The sequence below is a fragment of the Cryptomeria japonica genome, chromosome 6 (assembly GCF_030272615.1).
Source record: "Cryptomeria japonica chromosome 6, Sugi_1.0, whole genome shotgun sequence".
NCBI classification, from domain to species: domain Eukaryota; kingdom Viridiplantae; phylum Streptophyta; class Pinopsida; order Cupressales; family Cupressaceae; genus Cryptomeria; species Cryptomeria japonica.
Window position 1 is genome coordinate 202,766,200 of NC_081410.1, and position 21,699 is coordinate 202,787,898.

General features: G+C 35.4%; 1 protein-coding gene across 3 annotated transcripts in view; it reads right to left on the bottom strand.

Moving 5' to 3' along the window:
- LOC131069852 (BTB/POZ domain-containing protein At5g48800) overlaps window positions 1–20,923 on the bottom strand; it is a 45,415-nt gene extending 24,492 nt beyond the window's left edge. For 2 of the 3 annotated variants that reach the window (XM_058005432.2, XM_058005431.2), the window contains exons 1-2: window positions 19,600–20,923; window positions 4,967–5,033 (exon numbers count right to left, since the gene is read on the bottom strand). In XM_058005432.2, the coding sequence (XP_057861415.1) occupies window positions 4,967–5,033; window positions 19,600–19,685 (153 nt within the window). In that variant the 5' untranslated portion in view covers window positions 19,686–20,923. Of the gene's footprint in view, window positions 1–4,966; window positions 5,034–19,599 lie in introns of those variants that run through there. The other variant, XM_059207303.1, reaches the window with a different exon arrangement.
- Between the last annotated feature and the right edge of the window lie 776 nt (window positions 20,924–21,699).

The following is a 21,699-nucleotide window of genomic DNA, read 5'->3' on the forward strand; positions in this document are numbered from 1 at the left end:
TTCACTAAAGTTTGCAACATTTGTCTTAAAACCAACATGTTTATGACCAAGCGGACATCTTTAGAACTAATCAACAACATTGGTATGTTAAAGTCAATAATTTCTTCTACCACATTATGGAATCTATTTAAACAAACAAAGTCACTTCCGTATCTGCCAAGCAATGAAAAATGTTTGCTAGTGTATCACACAAAAAATTTCACCTATCTCTTGGTTCTCCTAGAGACCCTAAACACTAAGCATAAACCCAGTCAAGACATGGTCAATCCAATGAACAACACAAAAACACCAAACTGCCAACTTGTTACAGCAGTAAGGAGATGTCTTTGAGTAAACCAAAGGTGTTCCCAATCAATATGTGATAAAGTACTTGTTTGCACTAGTACCTACATCTTCACTTCTAAATAGCCTCCTCTATTGTTAATTGATTTGGGAGAGCAATGGAGTTTGGTGTCAAATTCAAGAGCTCACCAATAATAGAAAAATTGTACCAAGATTTTCTCCTTGTGGCAGCCCAATAGGCCTTGCACCAAAGAAAGAGGGTTTATGGCACTTATACATTGATTATTGCATGCTCAATAAGCTCATGGTGACTAAACAATATTTATCGACTCACATAGACAAACTTCTAGACCAGCTCTAAAGTGCATGGTACTTCACCAAGATCTGTCAAAAGAGAATGGGGAAAGAAGTTGTAGACTATAGTTGTACAACATTTTGAAATTTCAGCATTTGAAGTATATGACATATGCAATTATTGATCAAAATTTGATGATAAACTGACAATCACTAAATTCATTCTTTATAGTTCTTGTGCATCATTCAAGTTTATTTTATTTGACAAAATTTTAACTCAGTCCAAACTCCAAATACAAGTTAATTTTCGGGCTGTCACATTTTAGCCAATTCCAAGTTTTTAGCTGTCCTCCTATCAAGGTGCTTATTGCTATAGTTTAGAAAAACCCGCAAGATGCTCATAAACTCCCAGCAAAATTGATTGGCAAGACATTGGACAAAAATTTGCTTGCCAAGTTGTGCAAAGCACTTGTTGAGTTTTCCCTAAGTAATCTCCGACTAGCAATAACATTTTTTTTCCCAAAAACATTTCAATTTTTTTTCCATTGTTGTTGATTTGACCAATTTTCCTAGCTATGCAAAATTAAATTATTTTCTTGTGATTTTTAACAATATTTTAAACGTTATTTAAAATTTTTTTATAATTTTTTGTATTTTCTAAATGTTAAAGAGTATTTTCCAAGTTTTTGTCAGGTTTCAAGTTCAATTCAAAATTTTGGCTTGTTTTTATTGAGTTTGTAATTTTTTAGTATGCTCATCACCATCAATCATTTGGAGTCATCAAAGCTAGACAATCTACCAACAAATCTAAGTGGTACAACCTTCTGCAACTTTAGGCTTGGTTTCCCTACTGACTAAAGGTGCAATGGGTAGTGATACCATGACTTCTAAAGAAAGTGTGACGATCTTAGAACAACCTTAACCACCAGTGCACCTTCTTTGATCACACATGTTGGTTCACATAAGAAAGTGACATGTGGAATGGCAATCCTAGAATACACCATCCAAAATGGCATACAAAAATTGGTGCCATCCTAATTGATTTCTCCTAGGTTGGCACTTGTCAAATAAGATTTCCTTGCGAGTTGCATGTTTAACACCAATTCCCACACCATTTGGTGCATGTGAAAGATCCGCAAATAGATATAACAGGAAAACAACACTATCTTCCTCAAATACAATATCAAAGGTGCTTGCAAACTAGATATGATTAGGTTTCAAGGCTCAGAGTTCCAATTTCAAACATATAATTAAAATAACGGAACCATGAAAACAAACTTCAATGTCTCAGCTATTAACACCTTCTCAAGAGCATATAGAAAAACACAACAAGACTTGGCAAAAGTAGAACAGTTTGCACCTTTATTGTAGCAGTCCAGATGAAGGATGAAACCACTACCATATTAATGTCTGCATTTAGAGGTGCAAGACATTAATTTATATATTCAATTCTTTAAAAAATCAATTCCAACTTAATGATTATTTCCTCCGCATAACAGTGATGTACAACCTATGATTGATGCCAAATGTTGTTGTTATCCCAGAGAGATATTTGTTGAAGACTCGGGCTACAAACTGAATATAAAACTCCTGATATAGTCTCTAAATTCCGTCCTTTTCTGATAGATGAACAGCCATGCACCTTTCCATCAAACACATGTACGGTTCTTCATGCCATTGCTCAGGGAAAAGCCACGAGTTGCTTCTTGTAATTTTCCATCTTGAGAAATCCCGCCCAGGAATATTGAACCACGAGCTGAAGAAGGATACTTGCAATAATTAGAGAACTTCCACTACGAATAATCTCCTTGTGAATTTCCGCCATTATATTCAATCTCAGATTATGCCCGATGGATGAAATACTTGTCCCAAATTCTTTACTTTAGACTATCGATAATAAAATATTTGACCTTATTTCCTTATGCCAATACTAAGCAAACAAGTCGATGAAGAACTAGGCAAATATTAGTCGAGCAAGCCACCCTAAGAGTTATGGATATAAGCATACAAATATATTCAAACCAGTGCCCAGAAAAAATAACCAATAGACTTCTATTGTGCAGATAATGAGAAATATTAATCCAGCGTTCCACGGAGACGCGTCCCCCCCAAAAAAAACCGCATCTCCTATAGGGGGGACGTTTCTGAGACTTGGGTACTTGGGGGAAACATCCCCCCACAACACCACCACTTCCGCCACCTCTGGCAAGGACACTGTTGGGTCGCTTGCTATATGTCACATGCTGCTACATATTGATTGCAACCTTTAACTTTGTGAAAACTAGTAGGCCTTTCATGGGGCACTCATAGAGATGTTATATTGCAGATTTTGCCTTGAAGATTTCAATTCACCTCTATTTTTTATATCAGCACCAACCCCCCACCGCCATCCCGCCACCATCCCCTCGTTGTCCCCAAATTTAGGCCCTTGGTCCCCCCGTCGTCCCCTAGTCAGGAAACTCTGTGGAACACTGTATTAATCGCTCTTAACGAAAGTCCCACAACGATCACAGAAATTAAGATTTTTCAAATGAAAACAAGGATCATGCCACACCTTAAAATGATACGCTAAACTTCAAGACAATCTTAAAACATACATTTCAATAATATTATTTTTTCAAATAGATAACTGACCACTTGATAAAGTATCCACCATTATTTCAGAAACAATCATCAAATTTGTCTCCAAAGGAGACTTTACAAATTTGGCACAGCTGTAGACTCCGTCACGAATCCACCCCTTTGAAAGAGATAGGTTTTCGTTCAACCCTTCTGTCAATTCTTGAAGGTTTTCGTCTCCAAAATCCATTAATTGTTAATCAAAATCACAAGCATATCTAATGCATCACCAGGAACCCCCTTGTAAAGATCTCCAGGAAGCATCTAGAAGATAGGCCGACTGGAGAGTAACTTTAATAATGTTGGTGTTGGAAATAAGCCACACCCAGACCAACGATGGACTGGTCCAAGAAGGGTCAGTAGCTCAGTGGTAGAGCACTCCAGCAGCATATGGAAGGTCCTAGGTTTGAGTCCTAGCTGGTCCATGTCTCAACATGGTATCAGAGCCAGGTCCAAGCTAGGAGCCCCAAGCACACGAGAGGTGTGGCTTAAGGGGGGGTGTTGGTGTTGGAAATAAGCCACACCCAGACCAACGATGGACTGGTCCAAGAAGGGCCAGTAGCTCAGTGGTAGAGCACTCCAGCAGCGTATGGAAGGTCCTAGGTTCAAGTCCTAGCTGGTCCATGTCTCAACAAATAAGTGACTTATTTTATTATTATTTAATTAAATTAATTCATATTAAGTCATCATTTGAATATTTTATTAATTTTTTGACAACTTCATAGAAATCAATTTAATTAATTGTCAACTTAAAAATTGGGGACATTATAGCATGTCAGATTAGCATTGCTTGAGTGATGAACTTGCACAATGACATCGTTGCAACTAAGGAAGGCAATATGACACAAAAAAGGATATGAACTATTTTCCATTACAAAACTGAACTGTTCTTGAATATAATGAACTCTTCTTGTGATTTCATATATACTGGTATTTGACCTCTATAAGGGGGATCAAGTGGTTTTATTCAGCTAAACCAATTGGCTAAGACTATCATTATCATCCTTAGTCTCTCATCATGGGAATTCTCACTTACGTCTTCTAGATCTCCAGCATCCATATGTCCTATTCTCGTTCATAGTGAATATAAGAGCATTTTCTTGCTATCTCTTTGCCTCTTCAAATGTTGCAGTATTTATCTCACTTTATGTTGTTGCATGTTCATTATTATGCAGTAGATTGCTAGCTAATTTATTGTGTTGTGCTCCATGCCACCATCTTGGGCCCCACGGAGCAGATCTATATAGAATATGGTTTTATTAATCATTGTCAGTATATGGCAATAGGCTGGCTCATTAGTCTTGCTAGTGAGTTTGTGTCGGTTGCAAGAGTGGGAGTTCACTTAAGATCTACTATTCCTGTAAATCAGTTTCAGCCAGCATGTTCTGTTATTTTTTATCTTACAAACTCTTTTATAACTATGGTGGTTGTAAGCTTTCACGAAATTTACTTTAACTACCCTCAGATCAACCAGCATTAACCGACCACTTGATTAGCAGTAAATTCATGTAAATATTTCCTTTTGACAATTGCAATAAGAATTGTATTCAAGTATTATACACAATAATGCTTCAAATCAATAGATCCAGACACAAAATGAAAACATCATGAATCATATAATTAATACTTAAATACTTCAAGAAGCAGGTCTCATATGATATGAACAATAAATAAATAATGTAAATATCCAAGTTAAATAGTTTTGGCATCATGAAAAAGGGAGGAAGACAACAGTAATATTTCCATTATAATGGGACAATATAGATTTTACCTTATGCAATGCAAAGCATACACCATCAACCTCTATGACAATATCACTGGGGACATCTGAAAAGATCCTGTAATATATTGCCAGTGCATTAGCATTTTAGACCTTTTAAAATATCCAAGACACAAAAAATGCACCTTTAAACGTTATTTATTTAAACAAAATGAAAAAGTTGCATCTAGGTCAAGAATATGAACCAAATTTCATCAACAAAGAAAACCACCCTTACAAATGCTCATTGAAGCTGTTATAGTGTTACGGGTATAGGTGGTGTTCTGCTACATAAATAAGTTAAGATATAAATAAAACAAAAAGAAAAGTACTGTTGTTAGTGTGGAAATTAAAAGAAAACAAACTTGATATCCACAGACAATCAAAAACTGGTCAATGGGACAGGTAAGTACAAAGCATGCTATTTGCAATATCCAAAGATCTAAGCACATTCAGGCTTAGCACAAAGTAAAAATTTTAACAAAGAAAAAAAAAATCAACATTATGACATACAACTGGCATACAGGAGATGCTACAAAACACTTGAAACAGAACTAGAATAGCTTTCAGAAATTTAATGTGATGATGCGTGCTTGCTACAATCTGTCATTCTCTACATTAATCATTAGTTACCTTGCAGTTTTGAATACAATTTGACCATATGCTTGTCAGGAACACTGGTCATTCTCCACTTCAAAAATCATGGTTTGTATGAAGTTGAATCTACTTCAAAAATTATAGCTCATATAGCAAAAACTAAGAATATAATTTGTCAGGCCCCAATAAAAGGTTGAGTAGTAGTAAATTGCAAAAAGGTTATTGGCATTGCTAAATGGACACCCCCTGATGTAGCCATTTTAAACTAGATTTTGATTGTGCATCTAGAGATAATCCAAGGGCAAAAGATGTGGTGGCCTCATCAGAGATGAACCATGTTGTTTTGTGTGGGATTTTGCCATCAAATTCAGTCATGAATCTAATAATATGGATACCACAGTGGGTGTGGAAAAAAGAGTGAAATTATCTCTCTCCTTCTCATCAAAGGTGATTCACAGATCATAACCAGGGCCATGGCTGAAGGGTACAATACCAATTGAAAGATTGCTTTAGTCCTTAATGAAGTAAGAAATATGACGAGCACCTTTGATAGCATTTCATGGATATTAATTTTCAGACAAGCTAACAAGAAAGTTGACTATTTAGCAAATGCAGGAGTTGATAGCATTGGTTCTATGACAAGTAACCTGCACCCCTCCTGCCCAAATTGTGTTAATTTTCAGACCATGGCAAGCAGATCATGCTCTCAGAAAAATCAACCTTAAAACTAGGTAGCTTAAAACATTAAAAACTTCAATCAAAAAAATAATCTCTGGATGTGCAAATCTACAAACATATACTGCTGAAAATAGGAACAGCAAATACCCAATATTGAACTCTCAAACCTGAAACTTTTCTCTCACTAAACATGAAAAGAGATACACTGCACTAGCTCAAAAATGGAATGAACAAACACCGACACCCCTGCCTTTCTTTTATAGATGAAGAAGGCTAGAAGAAAAAATGAACTTCCAAAAATAACAAAAGCAAAATTTAAACTCAGACTTCTAAATCCGGAAAGCATTTTAATTCTGGAAGAGGATGAAGTTGGCACATGCATGCACCCTTTCCTGCATAAATGTTCATGATTCATGCTAATACATCTGTTACACGCACATCTGGATCTGCTGCTGTCACTGCTGTGCCAGTACTGTGAAAATACCAAATGAGTACCTCAAGGTAAACACTCTAACAAATTGGAGGGACCTAATTCAAATTTTGCAAGAAAAGAGCATCACCCCCTGGGGGCCTTGGATCTGGGTTCACTTTGGATCCTGAGTTGATTTGGCCTGGGATTCTGCCAGCATACTGCTTTTTGTCTGTGGGGTCATCCTCAACAAACTTGGGGAGGCCAAATTTTGCAGTACTTTATAGAACCCAAAATTAATCTGCAGGACTTTGACAACTTTGTTAAATTCCTTTTGGTTTTTAAAATCATCTTAGGCCTTTGACATTTATTGACCAGAACAGACCTGTTTCAAACTCATTTATTTATTTTTAACCTGGTTAAACTTTGAACTCTCATTTTTTCTTGCAATTTAAATCAATCAAAAAAAAAAAAAATCCATGACGAGCAGAAAAAAGATGAAAAGGAAAAGGAAAGGATGCCCTGGCCTTTGCACGCCTGTCCAGCCAATTGCACATGTCCTCCTTGATATACTACATCCTCCTATTTACAACTGCCCTTGCCAAAGTCGAGGATTTTTATTCTTTTACTTAGTTTTCTTTCTACTTTTTCAGTATTTAGAAAAGTTAATTTTTTAACTAGCAAAAATATACTAATTTACTAAATTGTAATGGAACATATATGTACAACAAAATAATACGCTTTCCTAGTGTAAAGATAACAATAACCCTATCTAACAAATAAAATTAATTGTAATTACTTTCAAATAAAATTAATTGTAATTACTTTTATAATTCAATCAATTGGAAATTAATCAAGATAAAGGAGATTATAGATGGAAATGAAGCAAAGATAAAATAATTGAAAGGACTATGTACTTAGAAATTTTGATTTCAGATAGGTAGATTATTTGACTGTGACATGGAACTGGTGCTGATATTTTTGCAGATCCCATAAGATGCTGACTGCTGATACTATTATTTCAATATTGAACAATGAATATCTATCATCAGATTCGAGTTTGACAGATTGACTTCGAACTTGAAGTAGCATTTATGTAGTATTATGAGCTTAATTCGTGTTTTTAGGCTGCAAATATGTAAGAAATTATGATTTTTGTAACTTACTGTGCAAACAGATCCAAGACAAACCGAACCCCCCTTTTTGTTTGCTGAATCCACATACCAAACCCACAAAATCCAAACCCAAACCAGCTACTTAGCTTCAAAAAATATAAAGAAACTTATTGCTCATTTACTCATTAGTCTATGTTCACTTCACATAAATTTTCGATAGATTTTACCCTCAAAATGTCATGATGGATTCAAAGCCCCTGACAGGCATTATTTCTCTCATTCATTTGATCAAGTCTTTTTATTATTCTCACTCTGCTGTGTATTAAACTTTAGAGTGAGTTTGTGTTTTATTTTCATGATATCCCAAAAAATGCAAGTTTTCAAATCCTGCAACATATCTCCCAGCCCCTCAGAGTACTATGGAATTTGCATTTAAGATAGACAACACCAAGACTGTTTTTTGTGAAGTTTATTCTTGATCAAGATAATCATGGGCCCATGTTTGTAACTGCCCTTCTTGATGCCTTTAAAGCTAAAGTTACTAAGCTATCCTATGCAAGAAGGCTTGCTCCTTTCTATTGCACCCTCCTCAATACACAAGCTTTGCCAAGCCCAAGCCAGTAATTGCCTGAAGATTTGAGGCTGTGAACAAGAAGTTGAAACATTTTGATGCATGAATATATATGGCTTGGACAGCCACTACAGAAGACATGGTTGATTATTTTCATGGGCTGTAATGGAATTGTTAACTGATTGCAACTATAGAACTGTAGTCGAGGGGTGGGGGGTTGTTTAGGATGGCTTTATAAACCATATTTGTAGCAGCATGTCTTGCCCACATCTGTCGAAATATCACATAATCAAGCTCATGGAAGCTTCCAATTCTGCTAAGAAGCCTGCAATTGAGGCCTGCTGGGCTTCCTTCTCTATGAAGCAACAGCACAAGTACCTTACCAAGGCTAATCATAGTTCTGCAAGGCACAACTAGGTGCATGAAAGGAGTTCATAGTGGAACCCACATCTGAGCAAGAGCAAGAGAAGAAGAAGATGACGCAAGAAAACATTGAATCTGTTCACTCTGTGGACAACCCTCCTCTACTAGCAAAAATGTTTACTTAGAAAAATTTAGCCTCTCATGCACCTGTTGGGATTAAAGCTAAAGATTAACTCCTTCTGTCACCTGCCTTTGTTCTGCATTTATGTCATTTTTATTTTATTGCTAGATGATAGCAGCAGATAGCTACCAAAAGTCAAAGTTTGTTGTAGTTCTGCTACTACTGGTTTTTGGTTTATTTGTATCTACCCAGATGATCTGTCCTTAGATTTCTAGATTTTAATTTATGCTATCATACTATTATTCTCAAGCTTAAAAACAGAGGTCCTATTAAACCCTCATTTACCTAGCAAACAGAAAAAATTATAATCTGTTAGGTACTACTATCATAAATTTTTTGTTTACAAAAGTATTATGACTTGTAATATTGTACACTATATGGAAGATTTTATAAAATTTTATCTATTTATTAATATTTTAAGGAATTTAACCACGAACTATAATATAAAGTTTTCTACTCAAAGCAGTGGCCCTACTATCCATCATTTGTTGGGTTTTCAGAGAAAAAAGAATGGTGTTCCAGCAAAACTCCTTATGTCCTTCCATTATTCAGACATTACAATGTGGCAGAACGAACATTTTAGGATTAATTTCATCTTTAAACATCCTTTTAATTTCTACAAGATCACGCCATACTCTAGAAATTGTCTCTGTTTTTCAAAGAATTCATTGCTTGTTCTATTTTTGGTTGGTCATGTACAAATAAGGGGATTCCCAATTTAAGGAAGAATTAACCACAAGTATGACAGCCCATGATTCTCACTTTAAGGAAGAATTAACCACAAGTAAGACAGCCCATGCTTATTTACTATAACTTTTTATTGTGCTTTTGCCAATGACAGTAATCTCAATTCTCATTTACCTTTTCACTTCTTGATTTTCATTATAATTTTTGTTTTTTCTTAACTTGATTATTACAATTTCTGCATTAGCATCATTGACATCAGCTCATGCCAAGATATTTATTGATGTGTCCTGACAGTGCTTTGCTTTACATTCTGCAGCACAATAATTGGTGACATAACTTCACTTTGCATAACAAATATCAGTTAATGCTAATACTGCACTAGATCTCACAACCAACCATGTTAGTTTCTCGTGAGAATGAGAAAAAATCATGAGTCAGAATGAACAGGATCTATTTCCTGAAGGTTCAAGCTGCACTGAGCACTTCTGAATGCCTCCTTGAATACCTGTTAGCTCTCTTGTACATGGCATCTTTCTTACATCCTGATGCTATAACTCATTTACACATTTATAGCCTCCTGCTTTGGCTTTTTGGCACTATACATTTGTTTGCACAAACGTTTTGACAAATTTTGCAACACGTTATCACTTCATCTTTTCTCTCTATAATATTCAATTGCATGACAAAACAAATTTTAATATGAATGTGACCAACCATAATTGTTTTTTTATGACATATCAAATATGTCTGCATAGTACATGATTTTTGTTTATGTTTCTTGCTAGTTAGTAGTGTAACAGCCAAACAATTTTGGCATAAGAGCAAGCTAACATGACAGTCCCTACCATAGAAAGGGAGGGGAATGCAGAGAAAGTAGGGTGGGGCAATTGACCAGCAGAAGTAGACCCCAATCCTTGCATAGTGGAGGGTACTCATCCACCCCTTTCCAGAAGCAGATAAGGAGCAATTACAGCTGCCCAAGAGGTAGAATGGATTCATCATCTTCTTAATAAAGTTTGAGTGTCATGGATCAAACCCGTCCAGCGCATTCATATTGTGTATGTAATACAAATGCCTTCGATCTCCTCTCTCTCTGAATTGAAATATGATATGTTCATATTCTTCATGTTAAAGAAAGAAGAATTGCTTCTCTAAGAAATGAGCATAGAGCCATTGATAATTATCGCTAACCTCACATTTTGCAGAATTATTGTTTGTGCCCATATGGACTAGGATTTTCCTACAAGACACAAAGTGCAATGGTTTAATTCAACATTACTCATAAAGTGTATACCAGTGAATTATATGCATATCCACAGAACTCTGCAATGCAATCTGGAAAACATTTTTGTTGTGATCAATGCAAATCATCTTCAAACAAAGATGACATATTTTCTAATTTTGGCCATTGATGATACATCTTAACCTGTCAGCATCAGGAACTTCATATAATAATGCCAAACTGCATGATTTCGGCCAAAGAACTCAATTAAAAGATTAGATAAACTGAACAATTCCATGTTCTTAAGAGTAAAATTCACACAAACTCACTTGAAGAATGGTTGAAAGTTTGAAACATTTAGAAACCTATTTAGCTGTTAAAGATAAAGATAACATTGCAGTTGCCAAATTAAAGTTTATGGCTACTCCTCTATGTTGATAGGAATATTATGTACTGGAATGCTAGGAGACTTATAAGACAGCTCACTAGCAGGGAAAATTCAAAACAAAGTCTTGGAAATGCATTCTACCATGTATTATACATGGACACAGTCACACAACAAGTAAATGCAGTGGTAGCAATTGTAAGTTGTAACCGAAGGCTGACCAGATTGTCAAGAGTCAAGACTATAAAAGGCATTTTCAAACTCTGCTCTTATGCATTGTGGATCCTCCTACTCAAATATAAAGAGAACAGAAAAAAAAACAGCATTCATGTTATGGGAATATCTCCATAAAGACCACACAAAGTAAACAAATGAAAACACAATACGTCATGTACAAGAAGTGACCGTTGCCAAACCAATTTCTAACACCAACAGCCCTTGATGTTTATCATCGGCAGCGTACACCAGGGGCAGATCCCCCGGTATTTCTGAGACATTTCACAGTATGGGGACATCGCAGGTGTAACAAGATAGACAAAATGTCCCTTATGCCTTCCCCACACCTAGGCCCCCATTGGAGACCATCCCAAGGAGGTCCCTACACAAGTGGGGACCATATCTAGGACAACCTCACATATGCAAGGACATGACATCCCCTACAACCATTTGAAAAAAAAAAGACATTTAAACATTAAAAAAAAATTGACAAAACAAAAGAAAGGTTCAAAACTTTGTTAAAAACAATAAATTAATGAAAAATGGCATGTCCTAGAAAGGTCCATGTGGCCTCAAAGGCCTTAATTTGGCTTGGTGCCAGCAATTGCCACCCCCAGACCTAGAGTCTGGTTTTTAAAAGCAAAAAAAAAATATTTTTTTGGGTACACTGGATAGAAAAGAGGCATCTTTGGATTTTCTGGATTTTCCCTGTTTTTCTTAATATTTCAATGTTTTTTAGTTTCTTGATTTCTTCATTAAAGCTCAAGTAATTGAATTCCATTTATACCTGTTTGCCAAGTCAATCCCAATTCCAAGGAATGATTTTATGGTTGCAATCAAATGATTTAGAAACTAAATATAACAATCTTAGTGGATGATTGCATGTACTCTGGCACTATGGAGCTCTTTGTCAAATTCTGTTCTTTAGTGAATCTCTTACTTGGGATCTATTGAAGCTCCTAAATTATATCATAAAATGGTCCATTCAAAATTTGGCTAGCATTGGCATATCTGCTATTATTTGTTTGATGAGTATGCTTGAGCCTAGCACTCTTTTTCTAAGATGATGAATGGCAATAGATTTTATCATCTTGGAAAACAGCAACTGCAGAAACAGTGCCAGAATTTGCTTAGATTGTCTACAGCAAGGCTGAAATTGAAGCATCCGACAGTGCTTAAGATCATCCTACAAAGTCTAACAGTGGAATCTTGGTCAATGGTACAATTTCCACTAAAGATTCTGCAGATAGGGGGGTGATTTGACACATTTCGACTTATTATCTCTAATGCAAAATGTCATACAGCAGAACAACTTTGTACAAATATCAACTTCTTTTGCTCATATTGTTTAACTTTATGTTAATGATAAATTTTATTGTTTTTACTGCTTTTACATTTTTTTTTGTAATTATTTTTCAAATATTATTTTAATAACCATCCCCAAACTCTGGGAAAAAAATTGCCACCCCTGAATCTCAGAGGAACATTTTGCCATAGATATGGCCCTAATTAGGGACTCTTCCCAGCTCATCTCAACCATCCAGCTCAAGAACCAATGACAATGAAGAATTTAACAGTGATACCAAACTTCACAGAATTTCAAGAACCAAAGTTTTCAAACATGTCCCATGGTCTTTGATGACTTCATTATTTCAAATTCTCACAGGTTTGAGGACTTCACAGATCACAATGCCTCACAAGATTAATATACTCCACAAATCACAGCCTAATGGAACTCAAGGACTTCCAAATAATGAATGATGTATTAGAAATTTAGAAGTCATTCGATATGCATATCAACCATATTGGAGCTTGATTTTGATTCAACTTGTAAATATACACCACTCAATTGCTAACATTGAGCCCTTATAAAATTTAAATATTCAAATGTTGAGCACCAATTGAGACCAGTCAATTAATAGGAAGAAATTCAATAAGATAATGAAATATAAGGAATCAATGGCTTATTATAAGTTCAACTCAACATACACTTCAATATTCCAACAGATAACTTCAACCAGATACACATTTGTCCACCAAAAGACTAAACCAAATTAATGGCCCATAAGTTTTCTCAACTGAGCGTCACATCATTAATTGGTACATGAGTTACCTCACTCCTCAACAGACCTGAGCCTTTGTTATGTATCTTTATTGCAATTATTTTGATATTTAATATTAGGCACTTTAGTCAGTGCAGCAGTTCTGTTGTGTCACTGAAGCAAATAAGAAAGCAAACTCCAGCTTAAGAAAAGCATCTTGGATTGCATTCTCAATGCAAATGCTTGTATGGATTTAACAAATTTAATTATTGCCTTTAGTAAGACATGGATGGCTTTAGTAAGACCTGCATAGACTCTGCTGTTAGTAACTTTAATAAGACATGCATGCAATAGGAAGACTTGCATTGTTTCTATCAGTAAGACTTTAAATTCTCTTTCATTTTCTTATCTGTTCTCAAATTAGCTAAATTAATCTGAAAGCAGTCTTAGTCTTTCTTATCTTATTCTACTGTTAACCATTTAATAAAATCCGAGCCTTGCATCATTAATCAGGACATGAGTTATCTCAGTCCTCAGTATACCCTTGATTTCTCAAATGGCCAATGAGCTACAATTACTGCACCTAATACAAATTAATGGGCCACAAGGTAAGCAGCCCATGGGTTACCTCGGCCTCAGTCTCACACTCATCCTGACAATTGGCTCACACCATAGATTTTATGACTCAAAGTGGAGCAGCATATGTGGATGAAACAGCTAATTTTTTACAGTCAAATTTTTCATGATTATACAATTACAGCAATCATCATTCATCATTTTATGCAGTCAAATAAACACAGTAATCCAAACAATTGAAGAAAGCCAACTTAGCCAGCCAAACAGAAAAACTTTGGTCAACACAGCAGTGCTCTTGCTATACAATTGTCTTCCTTTAGTCAATGCTAATATTCTGATAATTGTGTCCTTACATAAAGTCAAACAGTCCATTCAAAGAACTTAGTCTAGACTCTAGACTGGCAAGATTGCTGATATCAGCAGTATGGTCTTCCCTAGAAGATATTTTTTTCTGTCCTTGAAATATATGCTAGCCAAAGGAGAGAGAATTAGAATAGAATCATTTCATGATAGTTTCGATAATGATTTAAATAAAGGATGATATCATAATGAATTCCAACTGTCAAAAATAAAGTCAACAGCCTCTTCTGGGCCTTCACATCTTGTGTCTTGTCTCCTGTTTGGGGCTATTCTCTAATAGTTTCAACAAAGAGTTAAATGTCACCTTCCGAAGTGGAAACCTACTTGCTGACTCAAGTTCATGAGAGAAACAATTGTGTTGTATTCCTTAAAGTCTCTTTGGGAGATCTAAATAAGCATACTGCAAGTTTCATGCTTTCTTAAACCACATATGGTTATACATTATAAAACAGATTACTGCAACTAATTAATTTCAAAAATCAGGAATTGAAAAATTCATTATTATTGCCATAATTAAAGATAACACCTCTTCTAGTTCTTGCTTACACATCATGCCATGTCTCCTGTAATGGTGCTTTTTTACTCATGGTGAAACAGTACATAGTATATCATCTCCTGAATTGGAGACCTGATGGTGGCTGTAAGAGCAACAGCTAATAAGCCAACATGCATTCAAAGACTTTTAATGAGGCCAAAAACAACCATGCATATAATTTACAAGTTTCACACTTCCTAAAGCCAGGTATGGTTTTACAAACAACTCACTTGAGAAATTGCTGGTCCGCACACATAAAAATTCAACCTGGGAGAACCTTGCATGTGATCAACATAAAATAAACTCTGGACTCTTCACACGCTATGAAGTTAATGTTTACCTATTTTACACCTTACATTTTATCAGCTTTGAATCTATATTGTTCACTGAGTGTAAACAAGGCAACAAAACAAGCCATGACCTTCAATTACAAATCCCTTTCCTACAGAATCATGGTTTCAAGCATAGGGTCATGGTCATCTCAATCTTAAATACTGGTCTGTATAATAATCCACCTGCAGCAGAGTTGCAAAATAACAAACCTAATAGTTACAAAACTACCCATCCCCAACCCATAATTAACCAGCATATTCAAAATAGAAATAAAGGAATACAATTTCATTAAATATCTAAGGCCAATTGCTTCAATCAATGTATATTGTAGGATGCAACTCAATCCAACTTCTATGGAAGTACGGACAAGAGCAGGATTTGAGGGAAATATATGAGGCCAGATTTGTCCATCTTACCCAGCAAGAGTTTGACAAGAAATCTTGAAAACTTGAATTACAACTTGTAGACATTAGTAAACAAAGGACTTGCAAACTTGCATTACATGTCAATGATGTCATAGACAAAAGTACTGTGCAATTAGCATCCTCACAAAGTAGGTAGCTTCAAATAAAAAAGATGTTGAATGACTGCAGTATTAGTGTATCACAAGCCCTCGCTTATATTTATCTCGTTAATCATTTAATCAGAATTCCTACTGAAATGACAAATAATGCATAGGCCTTGTTAACTCAAGAAGGTGATCATTGCATAGTTATGAAACAAAAAAACTTGACTTCAACGGCAGAGTACTTTGACAGCTTCAATATTATTCAAGTAGGAGTCAGGATAAACTCAGATGTATATTTTTATATGTCAACAGTTTGAGGATTCCAAATATTTCTACTGCACTCCTAATCTATGTTGTTTCCCTCAGACCACGGAACAAAGGGCAGGAATGAAATAATTCGAATAAGTAGATCTAAATGGAACTATTTCAAAATGTGCACAAGTATTTTGTCTCGTACATATTACTAAGCCTCCCTGTACAAATAAAAAGTAATTATAAAAATTCCAGAGTTGTTTTTATGAGTCAAATCAATACAAAAGATAATAAAAATTTCCAGTATTGTTAACTGGATTTCAGTGCAATGCTTCAACTCGGAGGAAAATGTGGCTGGTTTTAAGCAGTGAATTGAGAATTGCCAATTCCAAGTGAGTACTTGTGAATGCAACTTGAGGAAGGGTCTATGAAGCTGAAACCTCAAATTATGTGGCTAGTTTGAAATTATGTTGCTACAAGTAAAATACTTATGTAGAAGCGACCTTGTACCTTTTTGACGATGTTCAGTCCCTTATATAGATTTTTTGCTCTAGGATATTGGTAAAATGGATTGGGCAAGACCAATTGTTGAGCATAGCAATAATATTTACAAATAAATCTGTAACCATACGGGTTCTCCTAATCAAAGAGAACAAAGAGAACAAAGAACTAGTCCAACGTATAACTTATATTTTGACCTCCATCAAAAATATTTTAGTCTTTACCACCATAGTTTGTGCACTCAAGTTCAATATAATTATATAACCTAATCTTTTACATCATTCAAAAACTTTTTAGTCATTACTACCATAGTTTGCATACTCAGACTCCACAAGCCATAAATTTTCCAACCCGGCAACTTAAAAAATACTTCAATCTCTATAAATGATATAATGTATATGCAAACAACAGTTACAAAATGTACCAAATGAGTCTAGTGGCGGTTCCCCTCGCGGGGTCAAGGAGTAGTTACCCTCACAGGGGTCTAGGGCAGCACCTATTTTTTCCTGCACTTGGATTCCCCAACTACCCATGAGTTCCAGTGCATAACTTGCCAAAAACTTGTGACTGCAACTTGGCGATTTTTTCCTATAAAAACTCAGTACTGGAAATTTTCGCTGAGTACTTGACAAGTACTAAAACTATATTTACTACAATCAAAACACTCTTTAAAGCGAACATTTTTATCATGCAATAGAACACATCTTCATACTCGAGGACCAGTACTAGGGTCAAAATAGAGTGAATATTCAATGAGACCTAGTTTTGGAATTTCATAAAAGTGATTGTAGATGTAAGTCATTTCAAAATTTTCTTTCTAGTGGAATTTTATACCTGTGACTTAATTAGTGGGTTCATTTTTTACATATTTAACTTTTTACAAATCAAAAATTCATCAATTTCTCTCATTCATTTACTCGATAGAGAAAAAAGTGCGATGGTCCATACTTATTAGGGCATGGTGACTAAACCAAGAAGCAATTGCAACCATTCTATGGCGATGTGGAAGCCAAGTAAGTGCAATTGGGATATCATTGACCATCAGCAGATAAAAATCTCTATAGGGGCCTTCATGCTTGTGCGTACATCTAAACACAGTCTTTCAATTCCTTGAGAGCCTCATAGTTAACAAGAAGATTATGGGTGTCCTCTACACATTCATAGAGGGCACAAAACCAAATAGATAGTTCAAAGTGAAGATGATGTCCAAACTTGAGATCTACAAACACTAGAACCTTTTTTTTTTCTCAATATATTTTTAAGATGGCTAGGACAAAGTCTAGACTACATAAAATTGTTAAGACAATTAAATTTACAAACTTTATATACTTTGTTTAATATTTTGAAATTTTCCAATATTGAATTTATGCTTTTTTTAATTGCACTTGGAAGTTTATTACATGTTAACATATCATTACAAACATATGGTGTGAAACTCTTAGCACCAAGGTGCTAAATCTTCATAGAATTGGTGTTCAAGTGCCGGGCTGAACATGCAAACAATGTTTTGAATTATATTATATGTCACGGGAGCATGTCTCAGGGCATACTCAAAAAATGCTAGAATTGTCAATCTAAAGATTGAATGAGCTTGTAATTTGTGCATTAGAACTTGTACCTCCATGACAAAACTCTAGGGGATGAAAAAATATAATCCTCCAATAAGCTAGAGAAGTATGATCCACAATTGGTGTGGTTCGCTGAGGATAACAACTCTAAGTACATTGAGAAGGAACATAATGGATTTATCAGGTTGCTCATGAGACAAATATTTAGTCCTAGAGGAGAAGGAGAAACAATCTCATCAACTAGAGGTCAACAAATTGTGGAGAATGATCATGTTGCTACCTCTATTGTAGATATAATGGTTGTAGTTGCCAACTTGATGCACCCGATTGATCAAAAGTTGTGAATACAATGTTGGGGTAAGTGATGCACGCTACTGTCAACACTAGATTGGTATTTTTTTTATGATATTTTTTGTGATGCCACTGCCAGGGATTTTACATCAACTTTATGAATATAAATGCAGCTCTTCTTTGATATCAGTTTTCAAGTTCAACTTTCAATATCACATAAACTTCTTGGTGCACATGCAAAGTAAATGTAATTGATCAGCTTTGAGTGTACTTGAAGTTGATTCGATAAGGAATGCATATTAATTATTTTTTCCCATTGAAACTCGTACCTTTTCTAAACTTTTAAATTTGCCAGTTTCAACTGCCAACTTTTTTCCTTAAGTCCAGATGATAGTCAAAAATTAGTTTGCAAAGTTCCCGAGTCCATGCCTCAATACCTTTGGTTTTAAGTGCATCTGAACTTGCAACCAGTAGTTTTGTATATCTCTACCCTTGTGATCACAAGGCTCATTCAACTTTTATATATGTTAAGTTTGCAACTGTTTTTCTCCATTCCTTTGATCAAGATGAATTAAAACAGCTCATTTAAATCAAGTATATCACAGAATATACGTCAATCGGCACAATAGGACAGAGATTCATATAAGGAAACTGTGAGGAGCAGTGGAACTCTGCAATTGCGTTGTAAGTATACATTCATTTGTGGATCCGATATATCTCAACTCCCACACCCACATAACTAGCTGGGTAATACAAAGAGACAAGAAACAAAAAAGCGAGTGTTAAAACTATTTATAAGATCAGAAAGCTAAATCACAAGGATCTGAATTGTGTGGTAAGAGCGTGCAGATATTGAGCTCCGAAAAATCCTTCCGTATTGTTAACGAATAAAGATATGGGTTCAAAAAAAAATTAAATGATTTCAACATGAGCAAAATTGACAAACACTTCAATAAATGAGCAAACCAGTCTACTACTGCTTATGCATATCAAGGTTCCAGATGAATACGAACACTCTATCATTGTAGTTATGCTCATGCAATTAAATTATAACGGGAACCATCAATAAGTTATGAAAATAAACATATTGTTGTATAAAATCATCACATCGCACAGAGAACATGACATTGACAAATAGAGGCTTCATTAATAATCTTGGAAAACATATCTGTCACCCAGGCAATGGCCCATTACCATTTAAATTCAGCAAACGATATAATAATAATCTTGAAAAATATAGAGGAAGTAGCATTACCATTCACTGCCTCGCTTCCCCGAAAAGCTCGGGCGGTTTGACCGCTTCGGCAAGAGAGCCTTATCAGTCTTCCCATTTCCGGCCATTACCAAAAGCTAAGGATCTCCCCAACGTCAATCTATTAATAGTTTGTATACACCAGAAAAGCTCTGACAGGCTTCAGAGCTCGATGAGACATTTTGCCAAACACTTAGAGTCCAAAATATTTCCACTTAGCAAATCCATAAAAGACAGGATCCGAGGAAGATTGTGGGTCAGATTTGTGGAGGAGGAGGGGGGATAAAGAGACGGTATAAGAGGGATTAGGGGCCCCTCCTCCTTCACTCTCCTTGTGCACCATTCAATCGACGAGGCTGGACCTTTGGAAGAACGATCAGGATCGAGACAAGATGTGATTGAGTCCACTACCAGCCCACGTTCGATTCATATGATTACATGCATAGATTTCCCACATTACGAAACACAGGGGACCCCGAGGTTTAGATTTTAGTGAAAGCCAGTGGATACCAACAAAAATTAAAGATGATGATGTGTTATCATGTTAACGACGCATGATAACAGACAAAAAGAGGAGATGTCAACCATCATATCACTGTACCAAAATACAGTAGCGGCTGCTGCCACGGAATAATTATACCTGTTTTCATTTTATCTTCTTTTGCAACGTTCATGTCAATGGTGCTGCAGCTTTTCTTGTCTGCAATTGCTTTAATAGACTTTCATTGGCCTTCACTAATCCTTTTTACATCTCTCTCTCTCTCTCTTTCTTGTCAATTCTGTTGAGTGCGCATGGAAACTTCTATTTGCCCGCCCTTATTCTCTCTGCATGCGTCACTGTACACAGATAAAGCGTGAATTTTTATCTTGTTAAAAAGTAGGAATAGGCATTTGGATTGATGTAATTTGGTAGCTTTGTACAAACGTAATATGCTCCTTGTCTTATGTATGTGACAGGAAGGGACCCTTTTATATAAATAAATATTTGATAGTAAAGCCATTACCAAAGGCTTTTGCAGTACATTATCATTAATCACTGAGTAAAGATCCATGACTTGTATTTTGCCTTTTTCTTTTTCGATCCTTGTCCGCTCCGATAACAGGTGGCAGGAAACTGCATAATTCTGTAATTTAAATCTTTGAAAGACGAAGCTAATCCCCACCATTGGATGCTTTATATAAATGCTACATTGACTTGTATTTGTCGTGTTGAAAGGGTCCTTCGTCAAAACTTATTCTCCTGGTATTTATTTAAAATTCATATAGAGAAAAGCAACGCCATAAGAATTTGAGATTGTCCCAAACAAAATATCGTACATGGTAAAACCCCGCATAGAGACACGGCCAAACTTTTACAGGCACTGCACAAAATTTGGATTTGAGTTATGAGGTTCGAACGTTTGCCCTCGTTTGTCAAACGTCCAAGGTTCGAATGCTACTTATTAACGAGGTTTTTCGAGCTATTACCCATATTGTCATGTTTAATGCGTGTGCAATCACTGCAATCATGAAGGGGAATCAACTTGAAGACTCTATTTTCATCATTATGGCCATTGCCCACCCCACCATATTACTCTTATTTCATTTCATTTGTGTTTTAACTGTCACAAATTTTGTTCAACTATAAAAAATAAAAAATAAAAAATAAAAATTGTAATTTTAGTAGGAAGAAAGAAAAAAAAGTTGTAGATAAAGTGTAATGATTTTGTCTAGTCATTCCAATTCATGGTACCTATAAATCTATAGGATTAAAATAATTGATTTGTTCAATTAATAAAAAAATATTTTTTTTTGGTTAAATTGTTATATTCGATAGGAAAAAAAAAATGTTGGATAAAGTGTAATGACTCTATCTAGCTATGCCAACTCATGGTACCTACAAATATATAGGATTAAGATACTTGATCTCTCGTTTAACAAGTTGAGTGTAGTGATTATGATGGGACCATTATCATGTAAAACACCTAAGTTTGAGATTTAGTGGGTTAAGTCTCATAATTAGGTTTGAGTTCTAAGGGGCTAAGCTCGATAACTACATGAGGGTAAAAGTTTCTCCTTTATAGTATCCAAATAAAAATATATTATAGATTGACTATTATTTTT